Source organism: Podarcis gaigeae, assembly GCF_964106915.1.
Source record: "Podarcis gaigeae genome assembly, chromosome: 1".
Classification (NCBI taxonomy): Eukaryota; Metazoa; Chordata; class Lepidosauria; order Squamata; family Lacertidae; genus Podarcis; species Podarcis gaigeae.
In genome coordinates, this window is record NC_139678.1 from 58,846,474 (window position 1) to 58,865,641 (window position 19,168).

Consider the following 19,168-nt stretch of genomic DNA (forward strand, 5'->3'; position numbering starts at 1 on the left):
ATTCATCAGTGTCAGAAATTAAAGAGGAGCAGCCAGTTAAAGGAAGCTAAACAAGTAACCACTGACAACACTTAACACACAATCTTTTCACAAACCTCTGCTACTGGTATTCAGAAGATTAGCTATTGAAATGCAATTTCTGCCCTTGGATATTTGATCCCTACAAGAGGTCACATGAACCACAGGGAATGGGACAAATGAAACTAACAAGCAGTTGTGTTCTTCAGGTTTTCTTCTATGGAATTGACTAAACATACGGGAACACTATGTACTCTAGCTCTGTCCCCTGACACCATTCCAGTTACCATCCATGAATCTGGTTGGGAGTCTGCTGTGCTCATGGAGGCTCCCCTCCCCCATTTTAGAACCATGGTTTTCCAGGGTTCTCAAGCACACAGTGGGTGTTCTCCATCAGTAATTGAGGCTCCCCACTTCGGACATTTGCCCTCTAACTTGTAGAGTGACCAGAATGGTAATGGGGTGAAACTAGCAACCTGTTTGCTGTGCTGCCCCTTTGAGTGTTTAGTGAACTGAAGTTCAGAGTACCTGAACGATGGTTGCCAAAAGAGTAGGCCAACCTTCAGCTTACACAGGGTTCTTCATCAGGCAGAACACGTGCACAATTCCAAAACGCTATTTGTTGAAAGAGCAAAAGTATGATAAGGCTGCAATCTCTGGAGTGAGTAAAAACAGTTGAACAGGTAACCAATTCTATAACCAGAGGCTGATTTTGCCTCACCCAGAATTTTATGTAACTAAAATACTTTCATGCTACTTCAGCAAAAAAGCAAACCAAACCCTGATAGGTTACTTTTTTGTATTATCTATCTGCTGGCTGGCTGAATTTGATTAGAAGGTTAGTACTAAGGATTTGTAATGATCAGGCAGGCATATATCATCATAGCTCACATTCCAACCAGACGAAAACACTCAGTGGGTGAAGCAAGTTCTGTGAAGATGTGCCCAAGGGAGAGAAGGCGTGGCCTAAGGCGAGTGGCAAGGGCCAGACTGAGGGGCACGGAGGGCCAAATCCAAATCCTCAGCCTGAGGTTCCACACCTTGACCTAATGGATAAATCCCATCTATGACTTGTAAGAGATGCTTTGGGTATAATTCAGTTATTTTAAATCTCTATAGACTAACATGATGAAATTTTTAAAAAAATATAATTGTGAGTATTATTTCATGGATTTTTTTTTATTTTTTTTGTAAATAACAGTTTTTACTACCGTTAGATTTTCCTCTAGTGAATAACTAGCTTACTATGGGATAACATTCTTTCCCAAAGGGTTTTGTATGTATATAGTAGCATGGCTCTGTAAATAATTATTTTCCTGATGTAGCACTTCCTTGTCAACACAATATTTATGATTAATTTATTAAACACATACATCCATTTATTTTGTTACCATATTTATACTTAAATTTCTATTTATGTACTCCAACAGTGTCTTTTTTTAAAACAAAAAACAGTCTGGGCCAAAGGTAGCAAAGCTTTGTAATTTTTATAAGGGTGAGCAGAAATGAAATGTAAAAATGTTTGTGAGTGTAAAATCCGTAGCTTGAGCATGTAACATTTTTAATAAAAACCAATTAGAACGAAAAGTTCAGTTGTCTGTTGGCTGTACTGGTGTCACTCAGATTGTTTATATGTGGCATCAAGAAAAAAATCAACCCTGGAATTTGTGTCCTGGGTGCATTAATCAAAAGGGCGCATATTTGCTAAGTTTGCTCCTGGCAGTGCTCAGGCGAGGCTAAAGAACTATGCAGCACTCTGAAAACATACCCCTTCATTACTGGGATTCTGTGGTATCTCTCCCCTATCCAGTTTCTCAGATTTCTCTGTCTGATATTGCTATTGTTTCAAGGCTATTGTTGCAGCCTTTGAGATAGAAGCTTGGTTGTTTGCAAATGAAAACAGAGATTCTTACAATGTTCTGTGCATTCCAGTTAGAGGAGATAAAAAAAAAACACACCTATATGTTCCTGTGGTAACATATCAGGGAAAGCTTAGTAATAGATTCTATTGACTTCATAGACTAAGCTGCCAAGCAGGTGTGCAGTGTGTGTGTGTGTGTAGGAATGCAGCTATAGATTAACATCATACCAGATCAGTCTGGTCAGTTTAACTCACTGTCACCTGACTGCATTTCAAAGGTAGCCAGGAGCATCCACAATGGATCAGTCACTTGTGCAATACAACACGGAGAAAATTTCTCCTTACCAGTAAGGAATTTTGCAGCAGAAGAGAAGTTTCTTTCTGTCCTTGAGCAACACTCATCACTTAACTTCCTTTGATGTACTAGAAAAATGCACTAGCTGTGTCTTCCTGAGACCCTAGATATAATATATAGGGAGTCTACATTTCCTTAATCCAGGCAGAGGCAAACTTGGCCCTCCAGATGTTTTGGGACTACAATTCCCATCATCAATAGCTAACAGGATCAGTGGTCAGGGATGATGGGAATTGTAGTCTCAAAACATCTGGAGGGCCGAATTTGCCTATGCCTGCCTTAATCAAATAATTGATTCCTTTAAACAGACAGCCTGACTCTCTTTAACTATCCCCGTTCTCAGGAAAATAGCTGTCCTTTTTATTCTATACCAAAAGTTAGTATTATTTCTTTACATTTCTATCCCACACTTCTTCCAACATAGAAACCAAGGTGGTATCATTACCAGAAAGTCTCCCATCCACATCCATTGAACACTAGGAGGCTTACCTCTGAGTAGACATGCATAGGATTACAATTTTTGTTGCTGTTTTGCCCATTTGCACTGCAGCAGCTAAAGCAAGGGCAGGAATAGGCTACATAGCTGCCAACACAACAGCTGCTTTAGGCGCCTAAGCTCTGTGGAGGGATGCGGGTGGCACTGTGGGTTAAACCACAGAGCCTAGGACTTGCCGATCAGAAGGTCGGCAGTTCAAATCCCCGTGACGGGGTGAGCTCCCATTGCTCAGTCCTTGCTCCTGTCAACCTAGCAGTTCGAAAGCACGCCGAAGTGCAAGTAGATAAATAGGTACCGCTCCGGCGGGAAGGTAAACGGCATTTCCATGTGCTGCTCTGGTTCTCCAGAAGGAGCTTAGTCATGCTGGCCACATGACCCGGAAGCTGTATGCCGGCTCCCTCGTCCAATAAAGCGAGATGAGCGCCGCAACCCCAGAGTCGGTTATGACTGGACCTAAAGGTCAGGGGTCCCTTTACCTTTTAAGCTGTGTGGAAATGAACAAGCCTATCTTATTGATGCATGTTCGTCATAGTGGGTTCAGCAACAAAATGTTGCAGTAGTTCCTCACCTCCTAACGGGAATCCTCCCCACTGAGCGTTCCAAGCAGCCTGGTCCTTCTTAAGCAGGGAATTCCATCGCCCATCCCTTATATTTTATTCTTCCCCACCCTCCATTGCTACTAAATGTTCTGTGACTACTGAGCAATCTCAGTCCTCAGAGGGTTTTTCTCAGGATTATTTTTTAAAAAAATAATTGTATTTCCGCAAACCTCAAGCATGTTATTATCATATTGTTATCATTTATTAAATTTGTATATTGCCCTTCATCTGCAGATCTCAGGGCACTTCACAACATAAAAGTACAAGATGAAAAAACACAAAATACATGAAAAACAAGAACAAGCCAATAACCCTCTCCACATCTCTCACCTTCCACTTGCCTCCAATCCTGTTGACACTTGATTTAGAGGGAGTGACTGCAAGTATTCAAAGATACAAACAACAAACTGTAATAATGATTGTAAACAGAAACACAGAAATACAATAGATGATAAGTTGGAAATCACCGTAAATCACAACAAATGGAATGTACAGTGGTACCTCGGGTTACAGAAGCTTCAGGTTACAGACGCTTCAGGTTACAGACTCTGCTAACCCAGAAATAGGACCATGGGTTAATAACTTTGTTTCAGGATGAGAACAGAAATCACGTGGCGGCAGTGGGAGGCCCCATTAGCTAAAGTGGTACCTCAGGTTAAGAACAGTTTCAGGTTAAGAACGGACCTCCAGAACAAATTAAGTTCTTAACCCGAGGTACCACTGTATGTGCCACATCAGCTCATGAGCATGGTTTCCTTGGGGCAACATAGAAAATGGCTTTATACAGAGTTAGGTCCATCTTGCTGTCTACACTGATTGGCAACGGCTTTCTGGAATTTCAGACAGAGAACATTCCCAACTCTACCTGGGGCATTCTGCGTGCAAGATAGATGCGGTAGTACTGACCTATGGCCCTTTCCCAATGCTCAATGAATACCAACCATTTCATTTTGATTGTTTTTTCTTATGCAAATATAGTTTGTAAGTTTGTTTGCAAAAAAAAATGTTAATTAACACTTTCCCATTCAGGCATCAAAGCCATTATCTTGTACTTCTTGGTACGTGTTGCTTGCATCTAGGTAGGAGGCTGCAAGAGAATCAACTAAATTGGACCTTGCTCTTTGCTCCGTGTCACCCTGTGAAAGTTACTAGTTCTCCCAGTTTCCCCATAAACAATGTGTTTTAGCAGCTGAAATGACTGTTTACAGAAGGAAATTTTGACTGATAACTTTGGATGGAATTGCTCTGTTGTTTCAGCAGGGAAGATTAGATGGATGTCTCAGCGCTGCACTTGAATGACCATGTCTGGGTCTCTCAGTACTTGGAAAACTGCTCAAAAATTGTCCATAATCTTTGTCAATTTTTAACCAGCCAAGAAAAGAAAAAGAACTCATACATTTCACTATAGAATATTTCTAATCCATCACTCTCATATGCTTCCAAAGTATTATACTCTAACCACAGCAACCCTGCCAGGGTAGTAGAACACAAGAAAAGACACCACAGTTCAAAATGCCGCAATTTGTTTTCGCATTTTGTGCCATTTTTGAAAGAGCAAATACATGCATGAATATTGGTAGCACAAAATTTTAACCAACCACGGATGAGAAGAGGCTTGCGGTTTTTGTTGTTTTGTTTAGAAAGGGGAATTTGTGCAAAACTCAATTAAACCAAATGCAACATATGTAATTTCTAAAAATAAAAATGTGTCGGATAGTTCTCAATAAACTCAAGCAGTACGATAATTAAATTGCAATGTCTCATATTATATATCAGAGAAAAAGAACTCCGTAAAGCAGAAAGTTTGCCTCCTTCCTCGCGCGTCACGTGTGAAAACGCTCGACGCGTCACACCGAAAGGGGAAGCCCTTATCCTCGTGATAAACAGCAGTCAAAGGCTCAGATTCAGCTTCTCTAAAGAGACGAGGCGTTTTCGCAAAGAATACCGGCGCCCTCTAGCGGCTGACCTGGGAAGAAGCAAAGAAACGCGGCGCTTGAGGAAAACGGCCCCAAACTACACCATGAGGGCGACGCTCCATCCAGTCGGCATGTGACGTCACGAGGGAAAGCCCGAGTCCCCCCTCCTCCAATCCATCTCCATCTTTGGAGCATGCGCGACGACGGCGATCGCGTTTGGCCCCGCCGGGTTGCCGTCCGTTGCCCCCTTACGTCACTGCACGGTGAAAGAACCAATCGGTGGTTGGGAGCCGGTGAGGCAGGATCCGTCGTAGGCCATGGAGGCTGACGCGAGCGGGTCGGACGCCTTCGATACCATCATCATGGCGGAGGCGAGGTAGGGCCGGGTTGTGTTCCCGGGTCTGCCTTGGGCGTTCTTCGCGGGGAGCTTTGCCCGCTTCCTTCGCCTCCGCAGCGGGCAGAGAGGCGCGGCGTCCCTGGGGCCTCCCGCTTCCTGGGGCCCGTTGGACTCCTTGATGAGGCTTGTGGCTCTGAGCCTGGCTTTATAGGCCCCTCGGGGAGCGGGATGAACCCGGTGCTGAGGCTGCTGCTTTCGCCTTGAGAGATCTGGGCCCAAACTCGGCCCCATAAAAAAAGCCCTTCTGGATGAGGCCTTCGGTCCATCTCGCCCAGCATCCTGTTCTCACAGCGGCCAAGCAGCATCCAAGCTCCCTTGCAGTGGTTTCCAGCAACTGGTCTTCGGAAGCATTGCTGCCTCGCAGCTGCGTCCATCGACAGCCCTCTCTCCTCCCATCCATTTGTCTAGTCCTCTTTGGAAGCCGTCGCTGGCTTCTGGGAGCGAGTTCCGTGGTTTGAGGAGGTGCTTTCTTTTGCCCCTCCTGAAACTTCCAACATTCAGCTTCGTTGGCTGCCCACGAAGTCTAGTGTTATATGAGAGAGTATAGAATGTCATAAACTTATATTATGCCCCCTGTGGCTGCTGTCATTTTAACACCTGTGTGTTAGAAATGCAGTTTCTCATCCTCCCAGAGATGCAATAGGAGAGGAAAGTTTAACATGCTAGATTTCTGCCTGTTGTGTCACTGTTAAAAATATGAGATTGCACAGAGAATGATGGGGTGGCGGTGGTTCTCTCTCTCTCTCTGCATATATTCTGGCTCATCGTCATCACTTTATTCTATAGTTAAAACAATGCTCAAGGCGGCTTACAGCATGAAACCAATTATGTGAATGCAAACGTAGTAAAAGTAAGTAAATGATACATATAAAACACATTAAAAAGTACACAACCAGATTGAAACAATTTCCACATAAATCATAAGATCTAAAAGTAGAGATACTCCCCAAACAAATAACAGCAGCAGCAACAAAGACCCCGCCCCTAAATAATACTCCAGCCCAAGAGTCTGTTCCGCAGCCTCAAGTTTTGCAGCTTTTTGCAGAGTCAGGGCCCTGCTCTGTCAGGCCAGATGGGAAAAGACCTGGAAGGCTGGTCTTCCAGTACTCACAGGCTCATATCTGCCTTACAACTTAGAAAATTTAAATCTATAAAACCATTTACAACCTTGGCAGCTTGAACACTTTTTGTGTGACCTGAATCAGTTTGGGCTAAAAGTGCAACCCTGTCGCCTAAAGAGCATCTAACAGCTTTAGAACATAGCATGGTATAACTTCAACCACCTCTCTGCCCATGGACAAGTACTTTCAAATGTGGGAAATGAGTAAAGTGCCTATGCGTTACCATAGACTCAACACCACCTAAAATAAATACTTGACTTAAACTAAGGGAATTCAGTTGCAATATAATTTGCTTGCTGGGGGAACTGCTTCAAAGAAGCTTAAGATGACTTTCTAAAAGTATGGCATGCTGCTGGGTCGCCTTGAAGCTCTTTTTCCAGAAGTTTTGTCCTGTCCTTAGGTTTTATGAGTACAACAGAATATGAGTTCTTGTTGTTGTTTAGTTGTGTCCAACTCTTCGCGACCCCAAGGACCAGAGCATCCCAGACACTCCTGTCTTCCACTGCCTCCCGCAGCTTGGTCAAACTCACGTTTGTAGCTTCGAGAACACTGTCCAACCATCTTGTCCTCTGTCGTCCCCTTCTCCTAGTGCCCTCAATCTTTCCCAACATCAGGGTCTTTTCCAGGGAGTCTTCTCTTCTCATGAGGTGGCCAAAGTATTGGAGCCTCAGCTTCAAGATCTATCCTTCCAGTGAGCGTTGCCGTGGCGAAGGGGCTTGAATAACTCAGAGAAGCTATGAGCTATGCAGTGCAGGGCCACCCAAGATGGACAGGTCATAGTGGAGAGTTTTGACCAAACGTGATCCACCTGGAGTAGGAACTGGCAAGCCACTCCAGTATCCCTGCCAAGAAAACTCCATGGACAAAGACAATGAGTTCTTACTTTGGAGGGGGGGATCCATATAGCTAGATGGCTTTACTTAACTGTATAACTTTATCTTCTTATTTGCCTTATTTGTATGCCACCCAATAAAAAGTATGTAGCACTAAGATGATGTAGCGAAATTTGGTCATACTTGAAGAAATCAACTGCACATAGTTAATCCCATTGAAGCCGGTTGACACTCAGTGGGACTCCTTTTGAAGTTAACATGCATAGGATAGGGCTGTTAGCCTCCAAGGTGCAAGCACTCTTTCGCTGCTTCAGCCTAACAGCTCTTTCAAAATCTTTCATTTCAGATTTCATGGTGAAGGCTATCAAGAAGGATATGCTGAAGGAACACGTGCCGGACTCCTTGAAGGAAGGCAATATGGCATACAACAAGGTGCAAAGATTGGTTTAGAAGTATGTGTTAAAAAATAAAATGAGCATTTTGATCAAAAGAAGCAACATGACAATCTATGTTTCTTGGGGCCTGAATGTATATTCATCTATAAAGTGAGCATCACTGTTTCTCCTGTTCTGTTACTGGACATATCCAAGTTCCATGCAAAATTCATATTGTAGTAACAATCCTAGATTCAAACAGGTTCGTTTAGGCTTCATTCTTAAGTATGTTTACATGGAAGTAAGTCCCGTTAAATACATATCTGAGATTTTCTTAAATGAAAAAGACATAATTGGCATAACAAGGAAAATTAAATGATCTCTTTCCAAATTTGTAGATTGGATCATATCTTGGTTTTGCAATGACATGGCAGAAATTGCTTCATAAAGGCTCTGATGAGAAAAACAGGTAGGTTTTAAAAAATAAAGCCAGCGTATCATGCATTGGTTCTCTTTGTTTCCTTCAGATTAAAAAGAGAAAGAGAGAGAGCGAGAGAGCAGATAATATCACAGTAGAAGGAAGAGAGAGAACGTAACACCATAAGACCATAACACCAACAATAAAATAACTGGGGAGGTAGCAGCGCTGGTCACTAAGAGTGACCAGGATTTAAGCATCAAATATCTATTAATTTTATTTCATGAAATTTATACACTGCTTGGTTGTGTAAAAAAACACACCCTCAAAACATTTTACAAAAAGATAGAACCATAAAGTGGGGGAAATTACAATATATTAAAACATACAAGAAGTTAAAATACTAAAACAGTTAAAAATTCACATCAGCTTTTCTAAGCAACTGGGTAGGCTTGAGTAAACAAGAACATTTTTAGCTGGCGCCAAAAATAATACAGTTCCAAAGTGTAGATGCTACCACACTAAGTGATTGGGTTTTGACAAATATGGAGCGAGTATTATGTGACACCTATAATATCATATACCAAAAACTCTTAGCACCGTATCGTACATCGTACCATTTTATTTGTGTTCAGCAACATTACATCTATTCTGGCTTTCCAAATTTAGCAATGCTCAAGCATGGTATTCGGTTGACTTTCACTGGGCAGTACAGATGTTTTTACCTTCTGAAACAAAGGGATGTAAGTTAAACCATGTGTCTCTCCTCTTTCTACCACCTCTTTATAACATGCTTTCATGCTGGTCTGGCTGGATTACCTCTGTATTTTTAAGTGTTTTGGCAATGACCACCACTAAATATCATGTGGATGCAGTTTCCATTCCTCCTTCAGATACAGAGGTGACTGTTAACTGGCAGGAATCCACTGCTAGACATTAAGAGATGAGGTCATGTGTAGGATATCAGGGTTTTTTATATATATAGACAAGCATTTCTGGGCTCGCTGCCTGGCAAATGGATGCCTCTCTGACCCAGCAAGTGCCAGATTGCTAAATAGGGATGTTTATTTAAAAGTTCTGATTGCATTGCTAGTTAGTACTCTGAAAAACAACTGAAATGTAGTATTTTTTGTGCAATGCACGGTTTACATGATGTAACCTGTGGCCCTAACCCGTGTCATTTGTTCTGCTGCATTTGTTGCTGAATTGCCCTCACTAAGCATGCTGAAAACCTGTGTTTACATTAATTCTTTAAGATGTATATGAAAAAAAATTCTGAGCTAGTGTTGTTCCGCATACAGGTAGAAGATACGGGTGTGGAACATCTTTGTTCAAATTCCATTTGTTCAAGCATCTTTTTTAGTTACTGAATGTTCCCTTCTATGGAACAGGAAATAATTTAGGGTTGTCATTTGATTTAAGGAATCAATTGGTTGATTAAGCTTCTTTCGGGGGGCCCATGGGCCCATATGCAAACCGGAGAAAATGAACTCTCTTACCTATTCTGTTGGCTACAGTAGAATGCTTACTTCAAACCTATTTTCAGTGGAGAGGAGACCCTATGAATGCTAGGGAAGGCTGCCGTGTATGCTTGTGCGCTCATGGGCACCATGTTGCGAGCACAAAGCAGGAGGGCTTTTTCTGACTTCAGCCAAGATCCTGTGCAAAAAAGACAAAATGGAAATGCAGACATATTTGCAAAGCATTGCACTGGAGGTGAGGAAGGGTACTCTCTTCACACATTCAATTTCAGTGTCCAAAGTGTGCTACTGTCTATATATGTTTTGAAGATATTTCAGAAAAACAGGTTTTCAAATGAATTAACTACGTATAATTCTAGGGTAGCATGGCTGCATCTCATGCTGGTCTAATAAGGGGGGCAAAAAGAAATTCTGTGGATTGGTCAAATGGCAAGGCTCCTCTGTTGCAGTCCCTGAAAAAGAGGCAGTGCTAGTCTGAGTATCACAGTCCTGACTTGCGTGATTTGCCTTTCCAGGTATTATTGATGCCAAGGCATAGGGGGCCATTGTCAAAGTGGGTCCCACATCTCAGTGGTAGATATTTGTGAACATAGCTTTGCTTGTTGTGAGTTGTCCATCTTGGTGGTATGATGCTGAAATGAATAACAGTAGCAGAATACATTTGAAGGGATTGTGTGACCAAAGTCTGCCTTTCAAAACATCAAATTATTAAATACTGTTTGTAAAATAAAATGATCTTATTTTTTTCAGTAAAAAGATAAAAGCTCTAGAGTCATTAATAGAGATGATTCGGACATTTCCTTGTGAAGATCCAGCCTATGAAAAGCTTCAGGAAGACCTGGAGAAAATCAGAGGACGGTTTAAACAGGTTAGAAACTGATTTTAGTGTTGGAATAAAAGGAGTATTCATTTCAGCTGTATTCAAATTGTATGCTATTCCCATGGAATAATAATGTAATCATCATAGCTGATATCCAGTGTTGCATGAGCAGACCCGCCCCCCTGTTTCCCACCCCCCTCCATACCTTCCCATGTCTCCCAAAATCTGCTTTGGAGAATATGGAACAGATTTTGGAGGTGTGCAGGGTGCTGTAGTTCAGAGGGAAAGAGGAAAGTCCCACTGCATGTGCAAAAAGCCATTCCTGAAGCGTACGGACACAGTAAGATTAGTGCTTTTTGTCAGGGGGCACGCAGTACTGGCACATCTTTTGTTGCTGTTAAAAAATGTGGCCCTTACCGTAACAACATGGTGAGTACCGGCACCTATTTTTCTAGGGGGGAAAAGCACTGAGTAAGATGTCACCCAATGTAACTTAACTAACGGGTAATATCCAACTAAATCATACTAAGTAAGCTTAGGTTCATTGGCTTTAATGGATCTGTTCTGAGTGTGACTAATAATGTATATCACTTGAGGATAATGCATAGTATAACTATAAAAACCATTGCTTACAATTTCTGTTTTTCATTTTAGGTTCGTTCATTGCTGCATATTCCTTCTAGTGTTAGACTTGGTGCTGAAGGATCTGCACTTACATTCTGAAAAGGACCACAAATGGAGAAAAGAACTCCGCTCAGGCTACTAAAGAAGTGGTGAAATCTTGAGTGGAGAAAATGAGGCTAGAAATTAATATTGGAAATTGGACTACAACACAGTGGCTTGTTAATATACTGGTGTCATTTTATTGAGTAGGTAACTTTGAAATGACTTCAGATACTTTGATCTGGGTCTTGTAAACACTTTCAAAATTTCATTTGTAAACCTGACATTCTCCTGGCAATGTGTGTAAAGATATATTGCACTATATTAGTGCAAGAAATGCAGCAACCTAATCTGTAAAACAGATGTTTATCCGTATATGTAGTTGTGTCCCCGTCCCCCGCATGCAGTGCAGTCTCAGCTGATATTACTATAGTGATATAGTTCACAGATGAAAGCATACTTTTTAATAGATATCTGACCTGCTGGACCCTCAAAGAATGCTTCATTCCAAAACAACACTTTTCCTTTAAAATATCTCACACACTGAGATAAGAAATATCTTCAGTACTGAGATGTGGAAATGACTTAGCCTGGCTTTAATACATTTTCTAGAAAATACAATTAGACTCTCATCAAAATAAGGAAACAGAAGTGGGAGCCTTTGCAGAACATTTCAAGTGCCTTTGTGGGCCAGTACACACACCCCTGCCCTAGCTGCGGTTCTTTAAGCTTTTTAAAGGATCCATTTGGGAAGGGAACAAATTGGCCCAGTGTACCCCTTTTCCTCCTACCTGTGTCCTTAACTGGTTGCAGTTAAGGGTAAGTAAAGTAAGTACCAGTTTAACTCTCGGCTCTGGCTAGGAAAATCTATTTCTTCACTTTGTTCTTTGTTGCCACATTACTTGACAACATGAGACCAGCAGTTAAAGGAAGTTGGATGGTTTGCTTTCAAAAGCCAGTGTTTCCTTGCAGTTTTTGGGATTCCCACTGACAGTGTTGTCTCTTTCTGCCCTACCCATTTTTAATCTCAGCATCTCTGCACTTGGAATATTCACTTTTTAAATGGAGGGGGTGATATTCCTGTTGCCTATGAACATGATTATGTAATGACTAACTCAGTTTAGGTGTGATTTCCACCCCCCAACTCAGTTTAGGTGTGATTCCCCCCCCCCAAAAAAAAACAACAAAACCCATGCATGTTTGCTGGGGACAGGGCAAAGAAGAAGCTGACCCATAGCTCTGGTTTCCCCCTGTTATCTTGCTCTATATACATGTGCTGCATCCATGCAAGGATCCTTTCTGTTTAAGCTACCAAATAGATCTCCGTAAGCAAGCCGCTAGTTTAGGGCCACCTAGTGGGAAAAGTAAATATATCATCTAGAAAATAAAGGTGTAAAACTGCTTTTGTGTTTCACTGGAAATTCCAAAGGCGGTTGATAATTTTTCAAGAGATCCTTTTTTCATATATAGACATGTAATCCTCAAAACCTAACCTCCAAAATGAATGGAACGTTGTATGGTTAAACTGCTTTGGGAAAATAAAATACTGAAATAAAAGATTGTTTGTAATGCTGATCGTGGAACTCAAATGTACTGCATGAGATGGTCACATCCACATCCTGTTTTGTATTTTGTTCCCTGTCTGGTGTTAGATGTCATTTTGGAATATCCTTTTCTTTGTATTAAAACATTTTTTCTTCATATTCTCTCTTGTGGCAGTCCAGTTCACTATCTAAACTGCAGACTCTCGAGAATTTATTAACCCACTTAATTTAGTCAGATTTTTGTGAGGGGACACAAATTAGCTAAAATAAACTAATGTGGGAACACAGTGAAGGGGGAGGAGTCTCTAGCAAGGGGACCAGAAGTAATTTAGATATATGCCCCATTAAGTAAAATTGAGAAAAACAGTATACATAAGCCCTCTTCAAAAGTTACAATTCGCTAACGCAACCAGGTCGTAGGCTGGTAGCATGTTTGCTTTTTCCCACTCCATCACCAGTCTTAATTTTCCAATTCACAAAGGTTCCCCCATCCCATCACTACCTGTTTTAAAATCCTGATTTTTCTAGGGTTCTAAACCACATGGGAATCCTCCACAGGTACAAAAGGTTCACCGCTACAGAGGCTTGCCAGCTCTGAGTAGGAAAGCAATGAAAATGGCAATGGGGGAATGGAGCTAGAGCATTTGTTCATGTGTTTACATTTACTTAATTATAATGGCTGAGGAGAGTGAAATAATATTGCAGATTTGCAGTCAAGGGCATGGATCTAGCCAGTGTTCAGAGTTGATGGGCTTTAGAGCCCACAAACAACATGTTGCCCTTTCCCAACCTAGCTAGATGTGCATCAGTAGAACTGCAACCTCCGGAGATGCTCCAAAATGATTCGTGTGCAATTTATCCATTAAGAGTTAATTTGCATATGGATTTCTGTCTAGAGACATTTGTTGAGTTCCTCTGCTTCGGAAGCTAGCCACTGAGACTTTTACATTAGATTAATTTTTGTTAAGAGCCAATGACTGTGTATGTAAAAATCTTTGGTGACCTCCTTATTGTCCAGCTGTATAGTGTGTACCTTTGGAGGAATGGTTGTAAATTAGCAACAAATCCACCTGCCCCCTAATATTACAGACTAGCTTAGGAAAGGTGTTGATTCCTTTATATGGGATCTGGTTTACACAAAGGAGATTAGATTAATCTCGGTTTGCAAGGTTTTTGAAACCTAAGATCCATAAACTCTTTTATGTCTACGCCTATTGTTCTCGGTACTACCAAATTAAATATACACCATGCCAAGTGTGGAATGTCTCTTTCTAGGCGGCAGCTTTTAAGGTGAAGATTTAATTATATCAAAGACTCTACACTTAGGAGTAACACAACCTGGACCATTAAAATATATAAGAAAATGTCTCCCTTGTACAAGATATTACACTCATGTTTGACACAGACAAAAATGACCCTTGTGCTTTGATCCTAAGTAGCATGCTGCCTTTTATGTTTCCTTGTCTGCAACCCATTCTGCCAATTAGTTAATTTGATTATTTAAAAAATGGTTAGAGCAGAATAGCTTGAGGTTTAGAAGACTTTAAACGTTAATGCCACTTGGCTTGATGGTCCTTTTGACTATTAGTTAGAATGCCATGTGAACTTTCCTTGCAGGGGTGTATGTCTATACAGTTGGAAAAGCAGTCAAACCAAAGATCACAAAAATATTAGTAAATTAATGCATTAATATGTAAAGAGTGACCCTAGGCAGAAGGGGGGGGGGCATTTTCAGCCCAAGGGCTGCATTCCTTCATGGCCAGCCTTCTGGGGATTATGGCTGGATACATCTGTGGCTGGACACACGCCACTCACCATTCATGCAAGCAAGATAATGTTACAGTTCCAGGACCTCGGAAGGGGACACTGTCTGGGAGGACTGCGTTCAGCCCCTAGGCTTGAGGTTTCCCACCCCCGTGTATTTACCATAAACCACTGAGGTCAATGGAGCTTTTCCCCAGGTATATGTGTATATGATTGCAGCCTATAAGAGGTGTGTGTAATTTTCGGTATTATACCTTAAATAACTTCAATAGCTTTCATGAGTGCAAATATAATAGGACCTTAAAGCAATTTTGCCCAAGTGCAGCTTCATTGCTCACATTCCTTAAAACGGACCATTAATTAATTTTAATATTTTTTTACCACTTATATCCTGCCAAAGTAGCTCAGTCCTGCCCTCAAGAGTGTTTATAACATTAAAAACACACAGCCGACATCTATAGAAATAACCATCCATGGTAGCTGCAAAAAACAACACCTCACCCCAAAATGAATAAAATCACAATTTTTGGGTGAGTTTCACATATTGATTTCAGTGGGACCTAAGGGTGAGCTATTTATTTCATTTAAAAGCCTTCTAACCCACCACTCCTGACAATGAGTCTAGGGCAGAACATTGTGTCCCCTTTTAACATAAACCTCTCGACCAGTGGTTCCCAACCTCTTTTTTTTTGCCATGCCCCACCTCAGCATCTCTAAAATCCTGATGCCCCCCCCCCGACTTATAATTTTTATTTTTCAAAAAGTGAACTATTCATGCAGAGGAAGCCTAAAAGGCCATTAGCTGTTTACAACTCATTCTCAAATTGCCCCCCTTAAAAATTGCCCTCCTGTGGGTTCCTGTTGGGAACCATGGCTCTGGACCTTTTGCATATGGATGTATGAGGGGTGGCAATATTCTGCTCACTTGTTCACTAACAGCATAGCCCTATGTATGTTTACTGAGAAGTGAACTATGTCAGGGGTCAGCAGCCATTTTCAGCTGTGGGCCAGTCCACTGTCCCTCAGACGATGTGGGAGGCCGGACTATATTTTGGAAAATAATATGAACAAATTCCTATGCCCCACAAATAACCCAGAGATGTATTTTAAATAAAAGGATACATTCTAATCATGTAAAAATACAATGATTCCTGGACTGTCTGCAGGCCGGATTGAGAAGGTGATTGGGCCCCATCCGGCCCCCAGGCCTTAGGTTACCTACCCCTGTCCTATGTTTAGTGGATCTTATTCCTAGGTAAATTGCCCACAGAACTGCAATTTGCAGCCTAATTTAATCCAGTACCGGCTAATTCTTGTAGGGAAGTCAAGCCACTTGACAAAGCACTTCATACTTGAATGAATTATTTGTGGTTTACTTTGGCTTCATTTTAATTAAATTTAACTACCTGCATTTAGCGGGGCTCTGCTTGTCTTGTTGCTGCATACAGTCTGCGCTTACCCCAAATAATGAAGAATGGTCAGGGATGATGGCTGCTGTAGTCCAGCACTCTCTGGAGGGCACAAAGAAAATTCCCCCAACCAAGTTTAAATGAATGGAGAACATTCTCCCTCGTTGTTTAAAGAATCCAGTAGATCTGGAGGTTGAGTTCAGTGAATTCCTTCCCCAAGAGCATTTGTTCTCTGAGGCCAATTCCTGCCTCCTGAATTCCGGAGTTTAAACTGTGAGGGTACATTCCTTGTAGTTCAAAGGGCTGTGGGGGTAAATCAGATAAGCATAAGAGATCTCTGGGCATCATTTGAATACCAGTAAGAGCAGAGAGCCAATCTTGGAGACGTTCTTCGTATCTGGTTTCTGGGCTTGAATATTAATTTTTCACATAGTAGTCCAGGCAGGAAGCAAACAGCAGGGGAGTGATATGATTGCTGCGGTTTTAATTTCATGATTATTTTTAAACAGCAGCAAATAAAAATATTCAGGATGACCAGAAGAATACAAGATAAACAATTTGTAGAAATTATGAGAAATTATGAGAAATGAGGGAACAGTTTAAAGGCCAGAAATAAAGTATATGAGTTTGAAAATTTCATCTGCAGTATACCACTTAGATCAGTTGTGGGCTGCCCCTCGAAGAATTCTGGGAACAGCAGTTTGTTAAGGGTGCTGAGAGTTGTTAGGAGACCCCGCGGGTGGCGCTGTGGTCTAAACCACTGAGCCTAGGGCTTGCCGATCGGAAGGTCGGCGGTTCGAATCCCCGTGACAGGCCAATCCCCTGCTCCTGCCAACCTAGCAGTTCAAAAGCACGTCAAAGTGCAAGTAGATAAATAGGTACCGCTCCGGCAGGAAGGTAAACTGCGTTTCCGTGCGCTGCTCTGGTTATGCCAGAAGCGACTTAGTCATGCTGGCCACATGACCTGGAAAAACTGTCTGCGGACAAACGTCAGCTCCTTCAGCCAGAAAAGCAAGATGAGTGCCGCAACCCCAGAATCGTTCGCGACTGGACTTAATTGTCAGGGGTCCTTTACCTTTTTTTATTCCCCTCACAAAGCTACAATTCCCAGATATGAGGGATTGACTGTTAACATACAGTGGTACCTCGGGTTAAGAACTTAATTCGTTCTGGAGGTCCATTCTTAACCTGAAGCTTCTTAACCTGAGGTACCACTTTAGCTAATGGGGCCTCCTGCTGCCACCGCACCACCACCGTGCAATTTCTGTTCTCATCCTGAAGTAAAGGTACTATTTCTGGGTTAGTGGAGTCTGTAAGCCAAGGCACCACTGTACTCTGGGAAATGCAGGTCTTGGGGGGGGGGGTGTCTCCTAGCAATTTTCAGCAGATCCCAGCATTTGGGGGGGGGGGAGCCTTGACTACTTCAAATAGTATGGTGCTGCTTTAAATGTAGTGTGTAGTTTCATAGTTTCAGCTCCCAACACCACCAAAATATTGGCCCAAAGCTGTTATAAGGATTGCTAGTGTGCCATATACCAAGTGTGCCTGCCACTTGTAATATGCTTATTATCAGTACTACTATTGCTTTCATCCCAATATCTTCTGTGTCCTCAATGCATCTTCTATCTATTTGTAGTTCTTCCTATAATGCAGAGTCCCAGGGGCACCTCAGGCAGCAGGTATTGGAGGATAAGGAATGGTCTTGAGGCGTTGAAGGACCAAGTTGTGTGTGTCACTAAGTTAACCTGCTGTCCTGTGGTGGAGGGTGCTATTCTATCACCGGTGTTCCAATAAAATTAAATAAACTTGTGAGGTGCCATATTGTCCTTCACTTCAGGCAACAAAATGTCTTGGTATGGTCCTGTAGATACTTGAAGTGAGAGGAAGAAATTATCAGCTAGGTAACCCTCTGTGTGTAATTAACATGCTTTTATGCTGTACAATTGTATGGTATGACATAATCAGCTAGAAATTTTCAGCAAATTAACAGTAACTTTCTCAATTTGAAAACATTACAGGTGCTTTGTTTGTGTGTCAAATCCATTGGGAATGTTTCTGAAAGAGTTGGATGAGAGAATTTGTATGGCCATGACCATCATTTACAAAACCACACTTCTCATAAAATGATTATGGTTCTCTAATGATAGCTTGGTTGTATGAAAACATCTTCACACAGTTTTCTTATGAATGGCAATGTCACCTGCCAATGAAAACAAACTTATCCTTTGTATACACAACTGCCTCTGAAATGAAGCGGGTGAACTCTTGAGAAATGTCAACTTCCTGTTTAGAGAATTTCTATAAACTAAAAATTATAAAGTGACGGTGAGTACAACAAACAGTGTTGCACATGTCAGCTCTCTACTTGGTATTTGTAAGGTAGAAAAAGCCTACTCTACACTTCAAAGGAAGCTATCAAGTACAAAGTAGCCCTCAGCCTTTTAAATTTTGGGAATACCAATTTTAGATAGACTGTGCTAAAAGCAGAAATGTTACAACAACCATTTCTTATTGTTTTTAATTGTACCTGGTTTCCCCCGAAGTGTTCATTTTCCTTTCCCCAAATAATGTTCCATCATGCTTCTTAACTATAAATCCTGCTTGAATACATTTTGGGAGCAGCATCTATCTTTTGTCTTGCTGAATAGAATTTAGAAGTGTTTCATACTGGGGCTCAATGATTTCATAGCAGACACAACAATTGTATTTTCAAATGGGTCTGCCTATTTTTAGGGCCCTTGTTGAGGAAAAGATTGTGCGATGCCTAGACAGCCTCTTCATCTAGCATTGGTACAAAATGGAGATCGATTGCATATGTTGTTGCTTTTCGTTGGAGCATGAGTGAGTGCTTTCTTCAAATAATCTGAAGGTATAATGAAAGTTTTAAATCTTTCGGCCCCCTCTGAATCTGGGGACTAATCAATATTGCATGGAATCTTTCTTGAATGTAGGAACTGTGAGTCAGCAGCCCTTTAATTTTTTTAGTTGGTGCTATTGTTCCAACAGCAAGCTTTACTGCTATTGTCCAGTGTTTGTCCAGCTCACGTTTACTGGACTGTGGGAACGGATTAGGGTTTCATGGCTCCCCCCTTCTTGCAT

At 41.6% G+C, this 19,168-nt stretch overlaps 1 protein-coding gene across 2 annotated transcripts; it reads left to right on the forward strand.

Annotated features, from left to right (window-relative positions):
• The first annotated feature begins 5,460 nt into the window (after positions 1-5,460).
• On the forward strand, positions 5,461-12,490 carry LTO1 (LTO1 maturation factor of ABCE1). 2 transcript variants are annotated; one of them, XM_083753110.1, is made up of 5 exons: positions 5,461-5,621; positions 7,943-8,048; positions 8,369-8,439; positions 10,620-10,737; positions 11,344-12,490. In XM_083753110.1, exons 1-5 carry the CDS (start codon positions 5,563-5,565, stop codon positions 11,410-11,412), a joined length of 423 nt encoding a protein of 140 aa, XP_083609236.1. In that variant the 5' UTR covers positions 5,461-5,562; the 3' UTR covers positions 11,413-12,490. The 2 variants fall into 2 exon arrangements, with proteins under 2 accessions (XP_083609236.1, XP_083609237.1); XM_083753111.1 differs by having other exon boundaries at positions 7,943-8,028.
• Positions 12,491-19,168: the final 6,678 nt, after the last annotated feature.